The following is a 21,533-nucleotide window of genomic DNA, read 5'->3' as shown; positions in this document are numbered from 1 at the left end:
TACCTCATTTCTCCCCCCACCCTCAAGTTATAGCACTGTAATTCTGATTGTGATTTCAGTTAGTATGGTTTCATAAACCTGCCAGATGGGAATCTGGGAAACAAGGGATATCCCTTATTGAATGCCACGGTCACCAATCTGAGGATGGAATACTGATGAGATGAAAAAATAAAGCTGAAAAGTGTCAGTCTTCTGATATATTCATGTACTACAATTTTGCAACTACAGTTTAACAGACAGTTCAAAGATCTTCAATCTAGCCAAAAGAAAGCAAATGGTTTCAAATAGAACAGATGTTAATACTCTATTTGCCAAATTAATTAAGAAATAATTTGGATCCTAATATTTAGTATGAAGATGAATATGGCATGATTAAGTTTTTTCAGAATGGTTTTTACAATTCAGCATCATAATACAGCTTAATAAAATATCTTTCAAAACATGTGCTTTTCTTTAGGGAAGCAAAGAAACAAACTGGAACCGATGGATACCATATTTGTTAAGCAGGTTAAAGAAGGTGGACCTGCTTTCGAAGCTGGATTATGCACAGGTGCTGTTCTTTTATAGTGCTAATTTAATATAAACAAAGCTATAACTTTTTTCTGCAGTCTTGTCTGTCTTCTTGATTATTGTACTTTCTGGACTCACTTACTCTCACCTCTCCCCCTGTGGACTGCCCAAAACACTGCTACTATAGTCTTCTTTCAGTCCACCACTCTGACCACGCAATTCACCCCTTTGATTATTTTTCAATGGCTTCCTGTCTCCCTACCACAAACTCATGCTCCTTTTCCTTGCCTATAAAGTGTTACATAATCTTGCCCCCACCTTAATCTTGGCTCCCATTTTATATTGCTTCCTCTCTCACAGTCTGCTCTTCAGTCCTCTGTTTGCTGCTGCTTTACATTTTTCACAATCTCTTTTCTTTTATGCTGTCAGTCATGTTACCACTCCACCTAGCCATAGTTTGAGCATTGTCACCAGATTTGTCCTCTGAGTGCCCTCTCTTCTGTCAGACCTCTACATCAAACCCAACTCTTCAAGCAATCCTTCTGCTCTTCTTCAGCTCTCCTATAATACCCTCACCCTCCTTTTCCTGAATGGTTGTCCTATATTTTTCATATTGTTTTGGGGTTATTTGTTTTAATGCCCCAAACCCCCAATCAAGACAGGGGTCCTATTGTGATAGGTGCTATACAAACATAAAGGAAGATGTGAAGAGCTTATAATTAATATAAGACAAGGGACAAGTGAGTGTGAAAAACAAGAGGGAAGGGTTGAGGGAAGACCAGGGCTAACAGGAGTTTACATGTGGTTACGTAGGTTAAGTGCATAACTTGATGGGTTCCAAATAATTGAGCAACAATAGCATCATTTCATGCTGGTGTACAGAGAGAGAGATGTTTTGGCTTGATAAAGTGCAACTTTATGTTGAAGTTGTACAAAGAGAGCATGTTACTTTTCTGACTGAAGATGAAATTCAGTATTTGCCATACTGAAAAGGATAAAATCAGTACAGAGAATATTTTATTTTCAGACTTATTAATTTTTTTTTTTAAATTACCTGTGTCCTTTTAAGGAGACTGCTGATAGTCATAATATCTAATTAGGTCATGTTGCTATTTCTGTTAAAAACTTTACATTGAAATGTATTATTATGGCTGTATCTTGGAAATCACATTATAAAGCACTCAGAGAATGGTCAGCCAGTTAGATTGCTCAGCTTCTGACACAATCACTTTGTATATAATGGGATATCTCATTTTGTGGAACCAACTTTTCTTGGGTTGTTCCATTGCAACATACGGTTTTATTTCATTTTATGGTTAAGCTAAAGAGGTTAAAACATTTTGAAATCTAATATGAACTGAAGTAGTTACGTTTCATTATTTTTGTCAGTTTGTATTTCATTGCTGCAAGGCACTTATTTTGTATTATTGAATGTCTCATTCACAGTTTGATTGGACAGAAACACCCAGTTTCAGTGGATCAGTTGCCTGGAAAAACTAAATGTGGCTTGCTGTAATATAGAGACTTGTGACAATCTTGTAAAATTGAATGAAAGGATATCCTAACTGCAGAATGGTTTAGTTTAAACATTTTTCATAGTTTTATGTAATTTTGTATTCATAAGTCTAATTGGGTTGTTGCTGAGCAGGTCCATAGTTCCCATGTTTGACTCTCAAAGCGTTTTACCTCCGAGATCACATCTGAGAATCCCAAACATAGTAGAAAGCAATTACGATATCTGTAACTGTAATGGGCCTGATTCTCCCATGCTTTGCCCCTTATGTACACCTATGCAAAGTGGGTATAAGATGCTATCAGAACAATGTTTTGCACTCACTCAGCACAAATGTAAATGACTCCACAACATACAAGGCAGGAGAGAATTGGTACCAGTGTGTTCAGATTGATTCAAAATGTTGCCAAAAAGTATAGAGGTGGATTTAATCATTGGATGACTGTAACAACAACTTTTACCTGCTTCTTCCCACAATAAGCACATTCTCTCCTTCTGTCTACCTACGACAGAGCAAAGCCTCTTCCACCTTATAATCTTCCTTCAATCACTCCGTTCCTGAGGCTGATTCTGTCATGAGTGCCACTTAAGCTTCCAGGCAATTCCTTTTTTGAGTCATTGGACACTTGCTCCAAGCTGACCCAAATCACTTCTGCTGGTTCCCAGCCTGAGAGCTGATTTGAAAATATGGGGAGAGCAGGCTGGAGATAAAAATTCCACAGGAAGACTGGTGATATGAGGCAATCTAAGAATGTTCATCATTACTCAATATTCCTATGTGAAAACAAGAAGTACCAAATAAGTGGGCAAGATTTGAAGCTATGATTTAAAAAAAATCAGTTCCTATTGTCAGTGCCAAAGGGAAGGATCTGATGGTATTTAGAAGAAGCCCTGCAATATGGACAAGGGCGGCTCTAGCTTTTTTGCCGCCCCAAGCACGGCAGGCAGGCTGCCTTCGGCGGCTTGCCTGCGGGAGGTCCGCCGGTCCCGCGGCTTCGGCGTACCCGCCACCGAATTGCCACCAAATCTGCGGAACTGGCGGACCTCCCGCAGGCAAGCCGCCGAAGGCAGCCTGACTTCCGCCCTCGCAGCAACCGTCAGGGCGCCCCCCACGGCTTGCCGCCCCTGGCACGCGCTTGGAGCGCTGGTGCCTGGAGCCGCCGCTGAATATGGCTAAACTTCTTAGAACAGGATTTAAAACCCCTAAGTATGTAGTTCTTGGCCAAAATAATGACAATTTTTATCTGTAAATTTTTTTTTTTTTTTTGTAGCTTGAGAATGATTCAAGCATTCCAGACTAAACTGTGGCTTCAGAAAAATCCAACACCTCAGTGGAATTAGGTAGGGAATTCACAATGATCTACCTACTTATCTGGAGTTTGGCCTTCCACTAGCCAAGATTACTCATCAGTCATGTGGATTACCAGCAGAGAGGATGTTTGGCATCAAATTATCTTATGTAGTATTGCTTCTTGTTCTTGCTCACCTTTGGGAAACTACTTTAGCCAGCAATACCAGTTCAGCAAAACAATCAGCTGAAACAAGGACCCAAATGCACTGTTCACAAAGTTTTACATTTGTAAACCTCCAATATGTAATCCTTTGTTAATCATGTGTTGAAAATCATATGTACAGTCTAAACCAGTTAAAAAAAAAAAGGAACCATTAGGTCCATTTCTGGAACTCAGCTGGGTTAGATCTTCATGCAGAACTTTGTCCTCAGCAAGATGCCAGCAAGCAGAAGAGGTGATCACTCAAGAGTCTTCAGAAGTCATGCATTCCAAAGAGTCTCCAGTATATATCTGTAATTGGTTAACTTCTGCTACAGGGTATTCATATAGGGAAGATTCTATCTAAGAAAAATAAGAGTTCTTCCTCTCTACGTTATTAGAAGAGTTCAAGCCTTCTTTGCTCCTGTTTCAAAGCTTCTTAAAAGTTGTTGTCCTTCCTTAAACATTTTCTATTTGTTTGTTTGGTTTTTTGAGAGAAGCCCAGGATGTGCACATGATTACTTTATAATTCCTATATCATGTAAGGGGTACAGCCTCTTTTAGCTCTGTTGTGATAGTGAAGAGGTTAGTTTCTGTTTCAAAACTGAAAAGGAGCCCACAGTACACAGATCTCTCATGTTTCCTTTATGTTAAGTTGCCATCTATCTGTGGTTGAAGAGTGAGAGAAGATTATAATCCGTAGGACCCAACAAAACTACCTGGAAAAGCTCAGAGAAACTGCAGTTCAATTCTAAATTTGGTCTAGGTGGCACAGAATTAGACCACTGCACCATGTGGATAGATAGTTTGGACATCAAAAAGCTGAAAGTATCATGTAAGTGACACTAGCATTTTAAGGAAAAGAAGGAATTGGAGCAGTTTTAGAAACATTCTCTCCTTATTGCTGTCACTGCTATATTCTAGAACAAAAGAAAATTGCAGTGCCTGTTGAAAGGACAGGTGCTACTGCTGGAGGTGTTCTGAATCCAAAATTTCCTCTTTTTTTTTTTTTTTAAGTTTCTAAACAAAAGCTTACTTGTAAATAATTTTTTAAACATATTTCAATATCGAGAAGTATCCCTCAAAAGTTGTTTTGGAGGCCAAATTTTTAAACTAGCCTCCTTTATTGTTTATGCCTGCTTGTGTATTCAAAAGAGCATTTGTGTGAGCAAATGAGTTGTTGAAGGGATGTAATTTGGGAGCATAGAATTAAGTACCACATCTGAATATTTGGCAGGAAAATTTTAATTTTTGTTTTTTATATACACTATCTACACATAAAGAAAACTTTTTAAGCAGCAAAGAATATGCTTGTAGTTTGTTTTTAAAGCAAGCTAAACTTAAATTCATTATGTTAGTGATCCTGATTGTGAAGTACTGAAACTTCCTTTTAAAATGAATAGAGAAGAATCCAGAGACCTGGAATAGAAACAAATATGCTGTATGTTTAACTTTTTATTTATTTTTTTCCCATAGGTGACAGAATTGTAAAAGTTAATGGAGAGAGTGTTATTGGGAAGACATATTCCCAAGTAATTGCTTTAATTCAGAACAGGTAAGATATTTGTAAATTAGTCAATTTTGAGTGCCAACTTAATACATTGGTGCTAGTGAGGGATGACTATTGCATGATTCTGCAAAAGTGTGTCAACCACTGTGTGTGCGTGCAAGTTTGTGTGTATGTATACATAAAAAATAAATCCCTCCTGCCTCCACAAACAGTATTGTACTCATAGGAATTGGTGTACTGGATCAGACCATGGTCCATCTAAGCTAGTATTTGTCTTTCACAGTGGCCTACACCAGATGCTTCAGAAGTATAATAAAGGAATAATAGTGTAATAATCTTCCCCTCCATGAAAGTCTCATTCTAATCTCTAATACTTGGAGATTGATTTTAAAAAATGAAGCATGAGGTTTTATAGCCCTTCAAAATTTTTGTTAGGATTAACTGTTATAACTCTGGATATTATTGTATACAGTGCTGTGGTAGCTATGTTGGTCCCAGGATACTAGAGAGACATGGTGGGTGAGGTAGTATCTTCAGTCTGAAGAATAGCTCTGTGTAAGCTCAAAAGCTTATCTCTCGCCAACAGAAGCTGGTCAAATAAAAGATACTACCTCACCCACCTTGTGTCTCTAATCCTTTTTTTGAATCTTATTAAATTCTTGGCCTCAATTACATTCTGTGGCAATGAGTTCCACAGTCTAGCAGTTTTGGAAAAAGGATTTCATTTATCAGTATTGAAAGTGCCACCTTTTATTTTCATTGAATGTCCTCTTGTTCTTGTGTTATCAGACAGCGAGAAAGGAAGCGCCTGATCTACCTATTCTATTCCATTCGTTATTTTATATATTTTTCCATGTCTCCTCTTATTTGTTTCCCCTGTAAAGTAAACAGTCCTAGTCTTTTCAGACTCTTTGTTGAGAGTTTTTCCCATGCCTTTATTCATTCTAGTAACTCTTCCCTTCTAATTTTGCAATATCTTCTTTAGATGGAATGACCAGTATTCTGCAAACAGGATTCCAGATATGCTATACCTTTCTTGAGTTGATAGTTAATTTAGAGCCATATGAGATGTATAATTGAGATTTTTCCCTCCTGTGTGCTTTACTTGGCATTTATTAACATTGAACTTAGTTTTCTATTGTATTGTCGATTCATGTAGTTTGGTTAGGTTCCTCTAAAGTTACTCAGTCTTCTCTGCACTAGGCTAACCTAAATAACTGTCATCTTTAAATTTTGCAACCTTGCTGCTCACTCTACTTTCTAGATTATTATTAAAAAAACTTGAAACAACACATTGTTACCTTTTTGCCATGATGAAAACCAACCATTTATTTCTGTTCTTTGTTTCCTGTCTCTTAGCTAGTTTTTTGATACAAGGCAGTACTTTGCTTCACAGCAGTGACTGCTTAGTTTCTTTAGTAGCTTCTTGCGAGGGACTTGGTCATAGACCTTTTGAAAATTAAATTATGTCCTCCAGTTCTCCTTCATTTACTACTTTACTGACGTTGGGGAAAATTTTTTTTCTTATTTTGGGGGGGTAGTTCCCCCCCCCCCCCCCGAAACTGTGTTGGTTATACCCTAGCATAGCATGATTTTCCAGATATGTCAATACCCTGATTTTAATTATAATTTCAACCCAATTTAGCAGATATAAATGGAAGGCTTACTGGTTTGTAATTCCCCCAATCACCCTTAGAAATATTTTTAAATATAAATAATATGCTATTTTATGGCATATCAGCTGTTTTTAATGAGACACAGCATATTTTGGTACCAGCTCAGCCACTTCATATTTAAACTCCTCGTTTTAGGATGTATACAAGTCTCGGATGTATACAATCTGGGTCTGGTGGCTTATTGCTTTTTAAATTATCAAATTATTCCAGCACCCCTTCTTGTGGCACCTCAATTTCTCATAATACCTCATTGTTATTTCCAGAAAAGATGTAAACTGAGTTTTGCAATGTAGATGCCTGTCCTCATTACTTAATGCTATGGACTTCAGTAGTGTGGCTTTTCCTTAATATAGGGTCCAAACTAATGCTTGTTGATGTCAGTGGAAAGGTTCCCCATTGACTTCAGTTGGTTTAATCCACATACCTTTTGACTTGGAGAAGTCAACTGCATTCATCTAATGGTTTCGAGGACATGCAGCCTTCTCTCTCAGCCTCTGGTAAGAGATGGTAAAGTTTGATTTATACACGTCTACCCCGATATAATGCTGTCCTCGGGAGCCAAAAATCTTACCGTGTTATAGGTGAAACCGTGTTATATTGAACTTGCTTTGATCTGCCGGAGCGCGCAATCCCGCCCACCCGGAGCGCTGCTTTACCGCGTTATAACTGAATTCATGTTATATCGGGTCGCGTTATATCGAGGTAGAGGTGTACTATATATTCTTTCTGGAGGATGAGAGAATAGTTCTGCAGAATTCCCAGAGTGAATTGTTCCAAATGACACAAGTCCTGAGATTGCTCTTGAATTTAGGTCTTGCGCCATTTACCAGTATTTGCCAACCTATTAGATTGGCCCACCAAAATTGTATCTTTATTCACTTGCATACAAGCAACTTAGAGATGTGATGGGCACTAATGAAAAAACCTGTAAGAGAGAGACATTATTTTACTAGTTACGTTGAAAATAGACCAAGAAACAGGAGATCAGTATGCTGATTCACAGTAATGATTTTTTAGAAAGTCATTTGGGGGTTGGAAGAGCCACAACATTGGTTCTTCACTTGTAAGGTAACTCCCTTCTCTTCATGCGCCAATATCTATTTATTCCTATATCTGTAATTTTCACTCCATGCATCTGAAGAATTGGGTTTTTTACCCACAAAAGCCTATGCCCAAATAAATCATAGAATCATAGAATATCAGGGTTGGAAGGGACCTCAGGAGGTCATCTAGTCCAACCCCCTGCTCAAAGGAGGACCAATTCCCAACTAAATCATCCCAGCCAGGGCTTTGTCAAGCCGGGCCTTAAAAACCTCCAAGGAAGGAGATTCCACCACCTCCCTAGGTAAAGCATTCCAGTGCTTCACCACCCTCCTAGTGAAATAGTGTTTCCTAATATCCAACCTAGACCTCCCCCACTGCAACTTGAGACCATTGCTCCTTGTTCTGTCATCTGCCACCACTGAGAACAGCCGAGCTCCATCCTCTTTGGAACCCCCCCTCAGGTAGTTGAAAGCAGCTATCAAATCCCCCCCTCATTCTTCTCTTCTGGAGACTAAACAATCCCAGTTCCCTCAGCCTCTCCTCATAAGTCATGTGCTCCAGACCCCTAATCATTTTTGTTGCCCTCCGCTGGACTCTTTCCAATATTTCCACATCCTTCTTGTAGTGTGGGGCCCAAAACTGGACACAGTACTCCAGATGAGGCCTCACCAATGTCGCATAAAGGGGAACGATCACGTCCCTCGATCTGCTGGCAATGCCCCTACTTATACAGCCCAAAATGCCATTAGCCTTCTTGGCAACAAGAGCACACTGTTGACTCATATCCAGCTTCTCATCCACTGTGACCCCTAGGTCCTTTTCTGCAGAACTGCTACCTAGCCATTCGGTCCCTAGTCTGTAGCAGTGCATAGGATTCTTCCATCCTAAGTGCAGGACTCTGCACTTGTCCTTGTTGCACCTCATCAGGTTTCTTTTGGCCCAATCCTCTAATTTGTCTAGGTCCCTCTGTATCTGATCCCTACCCTCCAGCGTATCTACCACGCCTCCCAGTTTATCCAATCCATACTTCTTTAACTTGGCGGCAAGAATACTGTGGGAGACCGTATCAAAAGTTTTGCTAAAGTCAAGGAATAACACATCCACTGCTTTCCCCTCATCCACAGAGCCAGTTATCTCCTCATAGAAGGCAATTAGGTTAGTCAGGCATGACTTCCCCTTGGTGAATCCATGCTGACTGTTCCTGATCACTTTCCTCCCCTCTAAGTGTTTCATAATTGATTCCTTGAGGACCTGCTCCATGATTTTTCCAGGGACTGAGGTGAGGCTGACTGGCCTGTAGTTCCCCGGATCCTCCTTCTTCCCTTTTTTAAAGATGGGCACTACATTAGCCTTTTTCCAGTCATCCGGGACCTCCCCCGATCGCCATGAGTTTTCAGAGATGATGGCCAATGGCTCCGCAATCACATCCGCCAACTCCTTTAGCACTCTCGGATGCAGCGAGTCCATTAGTCTTTAAGGTGCCACCAGACTCCTCGTTGTTTGTGGATACAGACTAACACGTCTACCCCTCTGATACTTGAACATTGAATATGGATTTTTACAACCCATCCTTGCATTCTGTTTCCGTCTTAATTTTTCATAACATAAATGTATTGCTAAAACCTTCAGAACTATACACAAGATTAACATTAGCCACCAAAAAAAAAAAAAGCCCATAAAATGTGGGTCTTCACGCTGGTCTAGATTCTGTGTCTTAGTGCTTTCATTTTGATACCTCTTCTGATGCTGAGTTTGACTAAGAACAGCAAATAACCTCATTTCTATGTCATATTTGCTTGATCAGTGCTTTCCATAGACATCTCTAAGAATTAATAATGCTGTACCTAATATTTTGTTCAAACTGTCACTTCCTTTGTGTGTGATGATTCCGATCAGCATTATATAAGTGATAACCTTGCATACACTTTCATGAGTGTTAAGAAAATGAAGAAAACAGTTTAAGATTTCCTTAATATCTTGACACTTGGAGTGAATATTTTGAGACTTACAGGTATATTTTACAAATTATGAACATTGGGAGGTCTCAAACCCCTCTGCCACAAGGTTCCTATAAATTAGCAATCCCGTTTAGATCAACTATTTTGAGTGAAGCCTCTTCAGTGACATTTTAGTTTACAAATGTTGGATTTCTTTTGGTGACTCATTGGAAATTAGTCTTTTAAATTTTATTTGAATAGAAGAAAAATCCGTTTACACAGTGCAGATAAACAAGCATGAAATATTGCTTGGTGAGAGTAGGAGAGTGGTTGATATTCTGCTATATGTAAAAAGCCCCCCTATCCTCTATAGGAGCTACATGAAAGAATTGTGTTTGTTTAGTTTGAAAAAGAGAAGACTGAGAGGGGACATGATAGCAGTTTTCAGGTATCTAAAAGGGTGTCGTAAGGAGGAGGGAGAAAACTTGTTCACCTTAGTCTCTAAGGATAGAACAAGAAGCAATGGGCTTAAACTGCAGCAAGGGAGGTTTAGGTTGGACATTAGGAAAAAGTTCCTAACTGTCAGGGTGGTTAAACACTGGAATAAATTGCCTAAGGAGGTTGTGGAATCTCCATCCCTGGAGATATTTAAGAGTAGGTTAGATAAATGTCTATCAGGGATGGTCTAGACAGTATTTGATCCTGCCATGAGGGCAGGGGAATGGACTCGATGACCTCTTAGAGGTCCCTTCCAGTCCTAGAATCTATGAATCTATGAATGGGAACTTTGCATTATCAGCTATGTGGCTTTCTGATATAGAGTCTAAGGTCCTGATGTTGAAGTTGGATCTGCATAGATGAACCCTTGCATAGGTGTGAACCCTTGCATAATTTGCCTCATGGGGCTCTGCATGAGTCCTAAGGTCAGTTCCAGTACTGAAGTCTCTTTTTTTCAGGAGCAATAATGTAAAACTACAGTTACCTCTCTCCCTTCCTCCTTTTCCAACTGTTACTTTAGAGTTGGTGGGGGAGGGGGGGTCATCTTCAAACAATACAACAGAGTATTGTTAACACTGTTGTTTTTAAAGATTAGCTTATAACTTTACAACAAAATTTCCCATTTTATCTGATAATATAAGCAGTAAATTTTTGTTTTAATGTGTCAATAGTCATGTACCTGCTAAACTTGTGTTCTAAAAAGACTTGGAAGGCTTATTTTTATGGTTGTTTACACACTGTTTCTTTCAGTTTATATCAATCTGCTTCTGTAATGATAAAATTGGTTTTAAAAGTTAAAGAAACTGTACCATTTGGCTTAGTGTACTGTACATTTTCAAATGAATATTATAGGAAAAAAGCTTTTTGAAATCTAATTTCCCACATTATCCTATTTTGAAATCCTACCTTTTTGTCTGTAGTTAGTAGCAAATGGATAAATGAACTACAGAACAGAAGCATCTTTCATATGTAAAGAATAACTAAGCATATGCTATGCCTTCAAGAATGAGGCTTTTCTTTTGTGGGAAAATAAGTTTTATTAAACTGAGTTCTGACCTTTTGTTGAAACTTGAACAAACTGGATCGTCTGTGCTCTGGATCTGAAAGTCCCAGAGAGAGAGAGAGAGAGAGAGTCATTCTTGCTCTCTGCAAGGACATTTTTGTTTTCTTTTGAAAATGGTGAAATCTTGGGTTTCTCCATTTTCCAAAAGAAGGTGCATGGCATTTATTTCTAATGCCTTTAAAGTTGCCCTGTTGTTTTTAATTTTTGTTGACATTCCATTTCAATGCAGTAAGCAGCAATTTTTCCAGTAAATGTTCATCAGCCATAGTTAAGTCACATAAGGTAGGTTTCAGAGTAGCAGCCGTGTTAGTCTGTATCCGTAAAAAGAACAGGAGTACTTGTGGCACCTTAGAGAAAGCTTATGCTCAAATAAATTTGTTACTCTCTAAGGTGCCATAAGTACTCCTGTTCTTTTTATAAGGTAGGTTGTAGATCAGCTCTAATATCCTTGCATAAGACAGTCAAGATACACTGTAAAACTGACTTGGAATCAATTCAGCCTATTGTTTTAGTGTAGAGTGTCTTCTCTGATGCGAAGATAAGGATTTGTATCAAGATCTGCGCACACCAGGAAATGCAATGGAGACTCTTAGGGTACCTCTACCCAGCAAAATAAAACAAAACACCACAGCAGTGCTTCTGAGCTCAGGTCCACTGATTTGGGCTTGTGCTAAAATAGCAATGTAGACACTCTAACTCAGGGTGGAGCCCAATCTCTAAAATGTGCCGGGGGCAGGTTCTCGGAACCCAGGCTCCACCCCGAGCCCGAATGTCCACGTTGCTTTTTTTTGCCCTGCAGTGTGAGCCCTAGTCAGTAGCCCTGGGTTCTGAGACTTGCTGCTGCGGATCTCTTTTTGCAGTGTAGATATATTCATCCTTGCTCCAACTTCCTTAATAAGATAAGTTTATTTTATTAAAGATACTGCATTGTGTAGTGTAATATTGAAGCAGGAATATTTAATTATGTTGAATCTGCATGGTATAACATCTCTTATGTTTAACATATTGCATATACAAATGAACCTTGGTAAGTAAAATTCAGTATGTAAAGGGAAAAAAAGAATGAATGTATTGGTCATGCTATGATTGCCATTATGATTTCATCTCTAGTGAAGAGACTTATTTGAAAGGCTCAGCATTTTTTAACTTTTAAATGGTGAGTGCTTGACTAGTTCTGACATGGGGGAAGCAAGCAGATCATATCTTAACCAGTGTCATTCTCCTTATATTAACTGAACATAAAATCCCCTTTTTCAAAATTGTGAGTAATATATTCTATTGTGTTTCAGTGACTGCATACTGGAACTTAGTGTTATGCCTAAAGATGAAGACATCCTTCAACTGGTATGTTGTGTTTCTGAAAATGAAAATAAGATATACTATTGAAAAAACTCATTGATTTGCTGAAAATTTTTTGAACGATGTATGCTGCTTTCTGAATACTTTAAATCTTTGAACATTTGCTGTTAGGAAGTAGTTGGAATCGCAACATTTATTTTCCTGTTACTCCTTAACTCCCACTCTACTTGCTGCTTATCTTTGAAATCTCAGCATGTGAAAGCACCGGTAGTAGTTTTTAGGACACGAGAAAAATACCTCCGTTCATAACATTTTCCACGATATTAGTAAAATACTGAAGCTATTCTAAAGAGGTATTTTAGAAAGCACAACTCTGACACTTATGGTTGTCTGACTTGATTTAATGTAGGTTTCTTAACGTTAGAACTTGAGAAAGGGCTATTTTAAGAAAATGGCTAGATTTTGTGAAAATTTTTTTGCACAGAAGAACTTACTTGCACTCTATACAGAATTCAATTCCAAGTAAGAGGTATTTCCAGATTTGAAGAGAAGTATAATGTTGCACCGTGTAAAAGATGCAGTTTCACCTGAAACAAAACAGTGAAAATTTCCATGACAAAAAGTAGCAGTTGCATATAATTTGAACATGGAGAACTATATGGTTTGGAAAATGTTACTGTATGTACAGTACTGCGCATCTTTCCTCAAACTTGTACAGTTTCCCCAAACAATACTGTATATACAGTAACTTATTTTCTAAATCAAATAGTTTTCCAAAACCTTTTTACTCAAACTGTTGTAAATATTTTTATGATGGATCAAAACTGAGATTGAGGCCCCACTGTGCTGGGGACTGTTAAACAGAGGCAATGATCCTTGTCCCAGAGGGCTTACAGTCTGAACACCCAAGAGCTGAGGGTAAAACACATGCGAATGAGCCTGGTGAAGAATTGGCACAGCCTTGTAAATTACCTGTATTGGCATTTGTGTTAATTGGGGCTATAGCTAGGCAGTAGGAAAAGGCAAAAGGTCAGAAAAAACTTGGTTAGCTATTGACAGCAGCAGGGGTTTTGTAGGCATCACACAATAAGTGAATTTAAATTTGAAGGGTGCTTCATGTGGTTAGAGCAACAAATCAAGAAGATCATTTTAGTAGCAGTGTTTTGAATAGACTTGAGGGGGGAGTAAGGCTACAGGAGTCAAGGCCAGGAAAGAGGAAGCTTCAGTAGTGAAGACGTTAAATGATGGATATGAATGGGAGTTTTGGCTTTGTGGATTGAGAGAAAAGGCTGGATTTTCGGGATTATGTTGTGTGAGAATAGTGGCAAGATTTAAAAATGGCCCGAATGAGCATATGATGCCCAGGTTATGTCCTGAATGACTCAGAGAATGGTGGCGGTGTCCATAATGATAGAGAGAGGTTGGAAATGGGGTAGAGGTGCAGTGAAGAGTTTAGCTTTTAATTTAAATTCAACATAGGGCAAAAACTGGACATCTGTGAATAGATGCCAGGCTGAGACACTCAAAATAACAAGAATGGATGGTTCACACCACAGATGCATCCTACAGAATTCAACTTCCTTTTAAAAAAAAAAATTGTTTAAGGTCACTTAAATCTTAAATACTGTCCATAACTCATGTTGTTCATTTAATTTTATTTTACATTTGCTAGTGTAAGAATGGACAAATGAATTTTTTCCAAAGTTTGTCAAATATAAAGTTACATTAAGATTTCTCTAAACTGAAATGTTGAATGCTAAGTTTCAAACCAGAGGGCACTTCATAGCATAATATAAATCTTACAACAAAGGGTTTTAAAATTGAAATAACAGATCTTTAACTAGTGTAACACACACTGCGCTACTGTAATGAAATTTGACTTCATTGTTGCTATTGGAGAGGAGTCTTGTAAATTTAAAAAAATTTTTTTATGGGTTTGTTTAATCTCTAGATTTGAATGTTCTGCTAATACATAGACGATAATGTCCATTTTTCTTGGTTAGAAATTAAGCCTCAAGTAACTATGTCCCTGATCACTGTATTCTGTAACAATTTATCAGTTAGCTTTTTGTTATATATACAGTTATTATAAATGTCTGTGATTAACAAAGACTTGTGTAACATGCTGCTGGGGATACCCATAGCTGTGAGCCACTGTTACCTCTCTGCCTCAGTAAGCGTGAGAGTTGCTGGTGATTAGATTGTGCATCAGCTCCTGGCCATACCAGTTTGTCTTCCTCACCAACATACTTCTCAATGCTTTCCCAGCGCAAATCTTTCCTAGCAGGTAACAATTGGAGAACTCCAGCCCCTGAGCTCCTCAGACATTTCTCTGCAATGCACGACCTCTACCACTGTACATTCACAGAAGATATTAAGTTTGCTGCTCTGTTAATGAGTTGGTACATCTCGGCTTATTAATTTAACTGGGGTAAATATGACCTTCCCTTCAAACACAGAACTGAATTGGTTTATAGTAGAAATAAAACAAGTTTATTAACAAAAGAGCATGGACTAAGAAGTGGTACCAAGTGAAAAAGAGAGAGGATGGTTACAAGCAATTAAAAGTGAAAAATATGCATCTGAAAGTATAAAACTTAGCCTAGCAAGACAGTCTTTGTTCAAGATGATTTCTTTTACCCACAATTTTCTTTCAATTTTTTTTGGTGGCCGGGACCCATCAAGGAGATAAAGCAACCAACCGATTTGATTTCCTTAAAGTGAAGGATAAAGATGAAGTCTCTCTCTGTTTCTTCTTTTCCCAAAGGGAATGCTTTTGTCTTACAAGTCAGGAAGGTCTCCTGGGGATTCAGTCTCCTGTGTGTCTCTGGGGTGCAGGAGCCACCTTAATTCTCTGTCTCTCAGGTTCAGGAGCAGGATAACCCCCACTGGTTTAGGTTGACAGCTTGGTTTACTGTTAATATGTAAATAGAGGTAAACCCACTTTCCTTTGGCTGTCTTGTCTTAAACATGTTATAACAACATCATACAGAGAGAATTCGTAACTTCTCATATAACATTAACACATGCACTTTACAATATTAATAACCAGCATGTTAGCTTTCATATACCTCCCAAGCCATATTTTGTACAGATATTATTGCAGTAGTATGTAGGGTGTGATTACGGGGTGCCTAGGGTCACGACTGGCAACAAGTGTAATATAGATTATAATAATGTAGGAAGTTACCTTGATTCTTGGACAGATTTCTTTGTGTGACATAAAAACCCATCCCCATTTAGTGTTCTGAGTTAGAAAAAAATCTTGTGACATTTTGTTTAGTTTAGTTCTCTCTGGAAACCCAGTGCGACTATCTAAAAATCCCTGTTATTCCCCATGTCTTTACAGTGATCTCCTAAACCTCTTGGGCCAGCTGTCGTGCCAGGGTAGGAGAACAGAGTGAGGCTTTTTTCAAATCCATCATCACAGCTCAGATGTTAGGTCCCTGTCTGTCTTTTTCTTGTACCCCTAACCCCGATACTCAAGGTATGCAGCATTGCCTTTGTAGATCTCCCAGGTTGTCATCATGAGAGTTATAGTTTGAACCTATACCACTGGATGTTGGCGGCCTCAGCAGAGATGCCAAGAATAGCTTAGGCCATGGAGTCTAAAATATCCTCTTGCCCCTAAAGTCAGTTCCTTCTATGCCAGGGTTGAAGCATGTTTATGGTCTGATTGTTCTATCCTTCCATTGACCATGTTACATCTGTTTGGTGGATAAAAGAGGGCTTGGGTCTCCAGGACTATCAGTACTGCACATCGTTTACCAGAGGTCTTACTAGAGAAGCTTCCTTTTCTGTTGCTCCAAGTACTCCAAGGCTGAGCATGTTGTTCTACCAGTGAGCACCAGACTAGCCTGCTGAAAAAGACTGCTAGTTGGAGCAGTTTGCTAACCAATCAGAAACATCAGATCATTGTAAATATTTCCCTATGACCTTCATTTATCTGAATGAAAACTTCAGTGGGACATAATGTTATAGCTTTGTTGACAGAATTTCTGAGGGGGTGCAGATACTAAAAACTGATCGTGCTATGCCAGAAATGGGTTAGTCTTTTTGTACCTAACAATTTTTTTTTTACTTTAATATAAATGTTTGTGTGTGTGTGTGGGGGGGAAACAATCTCTTGAATGAAGGTTAGTAATAAAATGATTAGTTATTAATTTCAGGAAGTTTCGTTCATGTAACTTCATCCTTCTTTGAATTAGGTTCCTATAACATCAGCGATTTAGAGATTTCTTTTGTGTGTGTTATAGAGATGTTCTTTTGCCCCCAGCTCCCAGGTTCAGTGAAGGACCTTCCTCCCCTCTTCCAGGGCCAGTGCAAGGATGTTTTGCGCCCTAGGCGAAACTTCCACCTTGCGCCCTCCCCCTTCCCCGAGCCCTGCGGCAGCTCCCCGTCCCCTCCACCCTGAGGCGCCTCCCCCGTGGCAGCTCCCCCCCCGCCCGGGGAGCTGTGCGGCAGCTCCCCACCCCAGCTCACCTCTGCTCCACCCCCTCCCCGAGCCCTGCGGCAGCTCCCCCCCCCCCCCCGACCCGGCGGCGCCCCCCCCGCCTGGGGAGCCGTGCGGCAGCTCCCCACCTCAGCTCACCTCTGCTCCGCCGCCTCCTTGAGCACGCTGTCGCTGCTCCACTTCTCCTGCCTCCCAGGCTTGCGGTGCCAATCAGGTGTTTGGTGCCGCAAGCCTAGGAGGGAGAGAAGCAGAGCGGGGCGGCGTGCTCAGGGGAGAAGGCGGAGCAGAGGTGAGCTGGGACAGGGAGTTCCCCTGTATGCCGCCCCCCCCTTACTTGCTGCAGGCGGCCCTCCCTGCGTCCCCCTGCCCCAGCTCCCTCCGCCTAAATGTCGACGACGACCAGGGCAGCCGAAGATTCGGTCGCCGCCGAAGAAAATGCTGCCCCCCAAATGCTAGTGCCCTAGGCGACCGCCTAGGTCGCCTAATAGGTTGCACCGGCCCTGCCCTCTTCCCAGAGCAATGCACTCTGCAGATTAGAGCATAGTCTTCAGAATAACAGAACAAAATGGAACTTCCTTTCTTTTGTCTATGGGGAGACAATCTCTGAATGATTTTTAGAGTTGAGAATCTGCATTGCCTTTCTGATGTCTAAGAATTGTATTTGATGTTAAGTAACCTATTTCTTTAAATTGTGGCAAATCAGCCTTTATGGTTAAAATAAAAAGTAAAGTTCAACCTCAGAGTTTGAATACAGATTCTCAAAATTTTTCCTTACTGCGCACAAAGGGCTTGAGTTGACTTTTTGCTCTGTGGTAATTAATTAACACATTCCATGATGCAGATCTTCAGGTGGCAGTGTTTTCTTGCATCAGAAGCTCTTGTAAACTTTTGTAATTAAACACAGGTATATTTTGTAGGAAGCTTCATAGTTAATGATTGATAGTGGTGATAAGTTGATAAAAGGTTCATTGTCTAGCTGTAAAAAGAGAGAATGGATTAATAATTTTCTGAAAATAGTGGTGGTGGTGGTAAACATTAGGGTGCTTGGCAGTCTCATCAGTGTGCTGATGACTGATTACTGGGATAAGTATTTGAATAATGTGTCACTGTTTTTCTGTTCTTTGAATACTATTTTATAAACATGGTTTTAAGTCTTCAGAAATGTCCATGGTAGTGTGTGAATGTAGATTTTGTCATTAAATTTATTTCCTGAAAACAGGACTTTGAATAATCCATTCACCAGTAGCAATTAGGAAGTTTTCCAAAGCAAGTGTTGTTAGTTTCTGTGGCATGTTTCGCTTTCCTTATTTAAAAAGAGAATTAAGGGTGAAAGCCTGGCCTTGGTGTAGTCCATGGCAAAACTTTCATTGACATGGGGTGAGCAGGAAACAGTTTTTCCCCGTCTGTGACAGGGTGCTCAACTCACCGCTAGGATGGCACCGCCTCCTGGTCACTCTGAGGAATAGCTTGCGAAGCTGACACCCCTTCCCTTGATTGCAAACCACCTCTCCATCTCTCACTCCACGATCTACAGCCTCTTTGTGACTTGGCCCTCTGGCCAGGTCACTCTATGTATTTTCCCCTTGGATAGCCTTTCAAAGTTTTTGCTCAGCAGTCTTAGGCAGTTTTCCCTTTCACTGTCTCATGGTGCTACTCCCTCAGCAGGTAGTAGGGGAGGCCGGGACCACCCTCAACTCTGGGTTCCGTCTCAGGGACCCTCTAGACAGCAGCATTCCCTTCTAGACCTTGGTGCCTTTCCCTGAGCCCTTTCCTTAACATCTGCCACTCCCCCTCTCTGGGTTTGCCAGCTTTCCCAACTCTCTCCTCCTAGGGAGTAACTGTAGGCTAGCTGCCTCTGCAGCCTCCAAACACTCCTCCCTTCTCACAGGGAGTGACTGCCGTCTGTTTCCCAGCAGACTCCTATGCTGCCAATTTCCTAGCTTCATAAATCTGGCCCAGTTTGTTCCTCCTCAACTGGGTTCCCTCACTGAGTTGCTTAGCCACCTGATTTCCCTCAGCTGTGGCCTGCTGGGTTAATTAGCACTCTTCTACATTAACCCCTTCAGGGCAAGTGTGGGGTGAACCTCATCACAGAAACCTACACAAATTTTCAAGATTTAAAACTTTCCATTCGGGACAGAATTCAAAATCTCAAACTTTCACAAACGGACAATCCCAAAACAATTTGTTTGTCAGTCAAAATGTTTTGATAATTTTTAAACATTTCTCTTTCATTTTGACTTTTTTATAAGCTTAAATGTAAAAACAATTGTTTTGAACCAAAAATCTATTTAAAAAACAAAACGGTGAGATGGGACCTTTCTACAATTTCAAAACTTTTTTCCCTAAAGTTTTTGAAATGAGATTTGTCAAAAAACAGCCCTTTCACATGAACAAATTTGGTTTTGACAAATTAGCATTAAAAAAAAATATTTTTTGGGGTCAAATTATTCCTGATCAGCTCATTGATTTCAATAGGGGCAAGATTTCTAGTCTCTATGGTTCTAATGTGAACTGAATGAAAATTGCTGAAATTTGTTTGCCTTATTCTGCAAACAGTTTCCAAAGCCTTGCCTGTTGCTGGTAGCTCTTTTCAGGCAGCATCAAAATTAAAAACTGAAGGAAAGATTGAGGGGGAATACCTATCTTTAGTCTTCTGGTAGAATCCTCTGGCTTTAGAAGACCTTTCTGGTTTATGAATGAGGGAAGTGAGATGGGTAGGAGTTAGGAGATTTGGGTATGAAAATGTATGTGGGAGGGTGGTGAGAGGCAGAGTTTGTTAGAAAAGAAGTGAGGGAGAGGTATGAGTATTTTGTTTTGGGGGAAGAACTGGGAAAGACTGAAAACTTAGAGGAGGAAGTAAAACATGTAATGTAGACACAGAAAAGGGCATGTACTTTATGGGGTAGAGGGAAAGAAGAAAGATATAGAAAACAAAGCAGGAAAATATAAACCTTGGTTAGATATGGGAAAGAAGGTATAGCTAAAGCAAGAGAAACCTAGTAAATTATGTTCTGTACAGTTCATTAAATAGAAAACTGAGAGCGTATAACACATTCTAATCCTTGTTTTTAGTCACTTAAAATTTATTAACTGTTCCAGACTGTAATTTTCTAGATTGGTCCCATGATGTTCTAATCTATTTATTTTGGCATGTTTGAGCAAAACTGGTTGATCTGCTTTTTAGTAAAAAAGAATTGCCCCATTATTTGAAAATAAACAAGTATTTTTTGTAACTTAAAAAAAACCCTCTAGTATCAAAATTGCATGGGGAGAAAGCTAAAACGTAGCATAGAAATAGCCCTTATTGGAAAGAACTTTTGAGTGTTCTAGAGAACATTATTTTTTTAATTTGATTTAGCTGTGAGCCTTTGAAAAATCATTCCGTACACTTAGTACTATTGGTCTGTATTTTTTCTGATTAAAAAACGGGAGGCAAAGGGAAAAACTTTAACTTAGGCATGAACAAAAAATTATCTGTGTAGTGTAAAATAGGTAGTAAATGTGTAGTGAATGAGTTAAGGGTTTATAAAAAGTTCTACCACCTATTCACATCTAACGTATAAGAGGCACTTCTCATAAGGCTTGTGGAAGAGGGGTTCTCGTATGAACTTCCTATGGGATACAAGTGAAGAGATCCCTCCTGTGGACCTCAGTGTGTGTTGCATAGGGTTTCTGGTGTTTTTTGTCTAAATAGTTCCACAGCTTCATTATACTGTTGCCTCTTCTTTAATTAAATATGATGATTCAATTTTAGGTTGTATTTTTTAATTTTATATATGGAACATTTTCCTGTATTTGGGTTTTCTAAAGTATCCTAGGAAATTATATTTTTTTTTTTTTTAAAAAAAAGTACATATAGAGAATAGCAAGGCTGCAAGGTTCAGCACTAAACAGTCAGGAAGTGACAATGTTGAGGTTTCACTTGCAACCTCAGCTCTGCCTCCTTGCAATAGGCTTCAGGTACCTGTTCACAAGCAGCACAGTAAATCATTCTTACACAATATACTGTAACAGAGAGTAGCAGTCTAAAGTTGCTCTCCCATACAGGCCACTTAATTTTGGAGCTAAGTTATTTTAACAGTTAATTGCCTCCAGAGGAAGGCTGTGCAAAGTGTTGAAAAGAAAATATATAGTAAAAGTCGGTGGAATAAACTATAACAATGCATTCCTTAAATACAATTAATACATTTTTAAAAATAGCCCATATGTGGGATTTTCAGTGGCACCTAAAGGAATTAGGAGCACAAGTCTGACTGAATTTTATATAAGTGGACAAGTCTATACTGGACTGTCACAACAATGAAAAACATGTAATTATAAAAAGATGACAAATATTGCAAACTGCTACATGTGTCTAAAAAGGAGCTGTTCTGTTGGGCAGATGAAGAAGAGGAGAACCAGAGGCCCAAATATAGGTGCTTCTGTGGGCATTGTAGGGGAGAGGAGGCCTAGCAAAAACCAGAAGAGGATATGTAACTCTACGGGGAGAAATCCGCTTCCCTGAAAGCAGCAATGAAGCCAGATTAGGGTTACCATA

General features: G+C 39.5%; 1 protein-coding gene across 2 annotated transcripts in view; it reads left to right on the top strand.

Annotated features, from left to right (window-relative positions):
- The first annotated feature begins 457 nt into the window (after positions 1-457).
- ARHGAP21 (Rho GTPase activating protein 21) overlaps positions 458-21,533 on the top strand; it is an 85,124-nt gene continuing 64,048 nt past the window's right edge. For both annotated transcript variants that reach the window (XM_029910962.1, XM_029910963.1), the window contains exons 1-3: positions 458-550; positions 4,990-5,068; positions 12,531-12,585. In XM_029910962.1, coding sequence (XP_029766822.1) covers positions 484-550; positions 4,990-5,068; positions 12,531-12,585 — 201 coding nt within the window. In that variant the 5' untranslated portion in view covers positions 458-483. The remainder of the gene's footprint in view (positions 551-4,989; positions 5,069-12,530; positions 12,586-21,533) is intronic.

This window comes from Terrapene carolina, unplaced genomic scaffold, assembly GCF_002925995.2.
Source record: "Terrapene carolina triunguis isolate 2854851 unplaced genomic scaffold, T_m_triunguis-2.0 Scaffold84, whole genome shotgun sequence".
NCBI classification, from domain to species: domain Eukaryota; kingdom Metazoa; phylum Chordata; order Testudines; family Emydidae; genus Terrapene; species Terrapene triunguis.
Note: the sequence above shows the minus strand (reverse complement) of the source record. Positions and strands in the feature narration are given on the sequence as shown.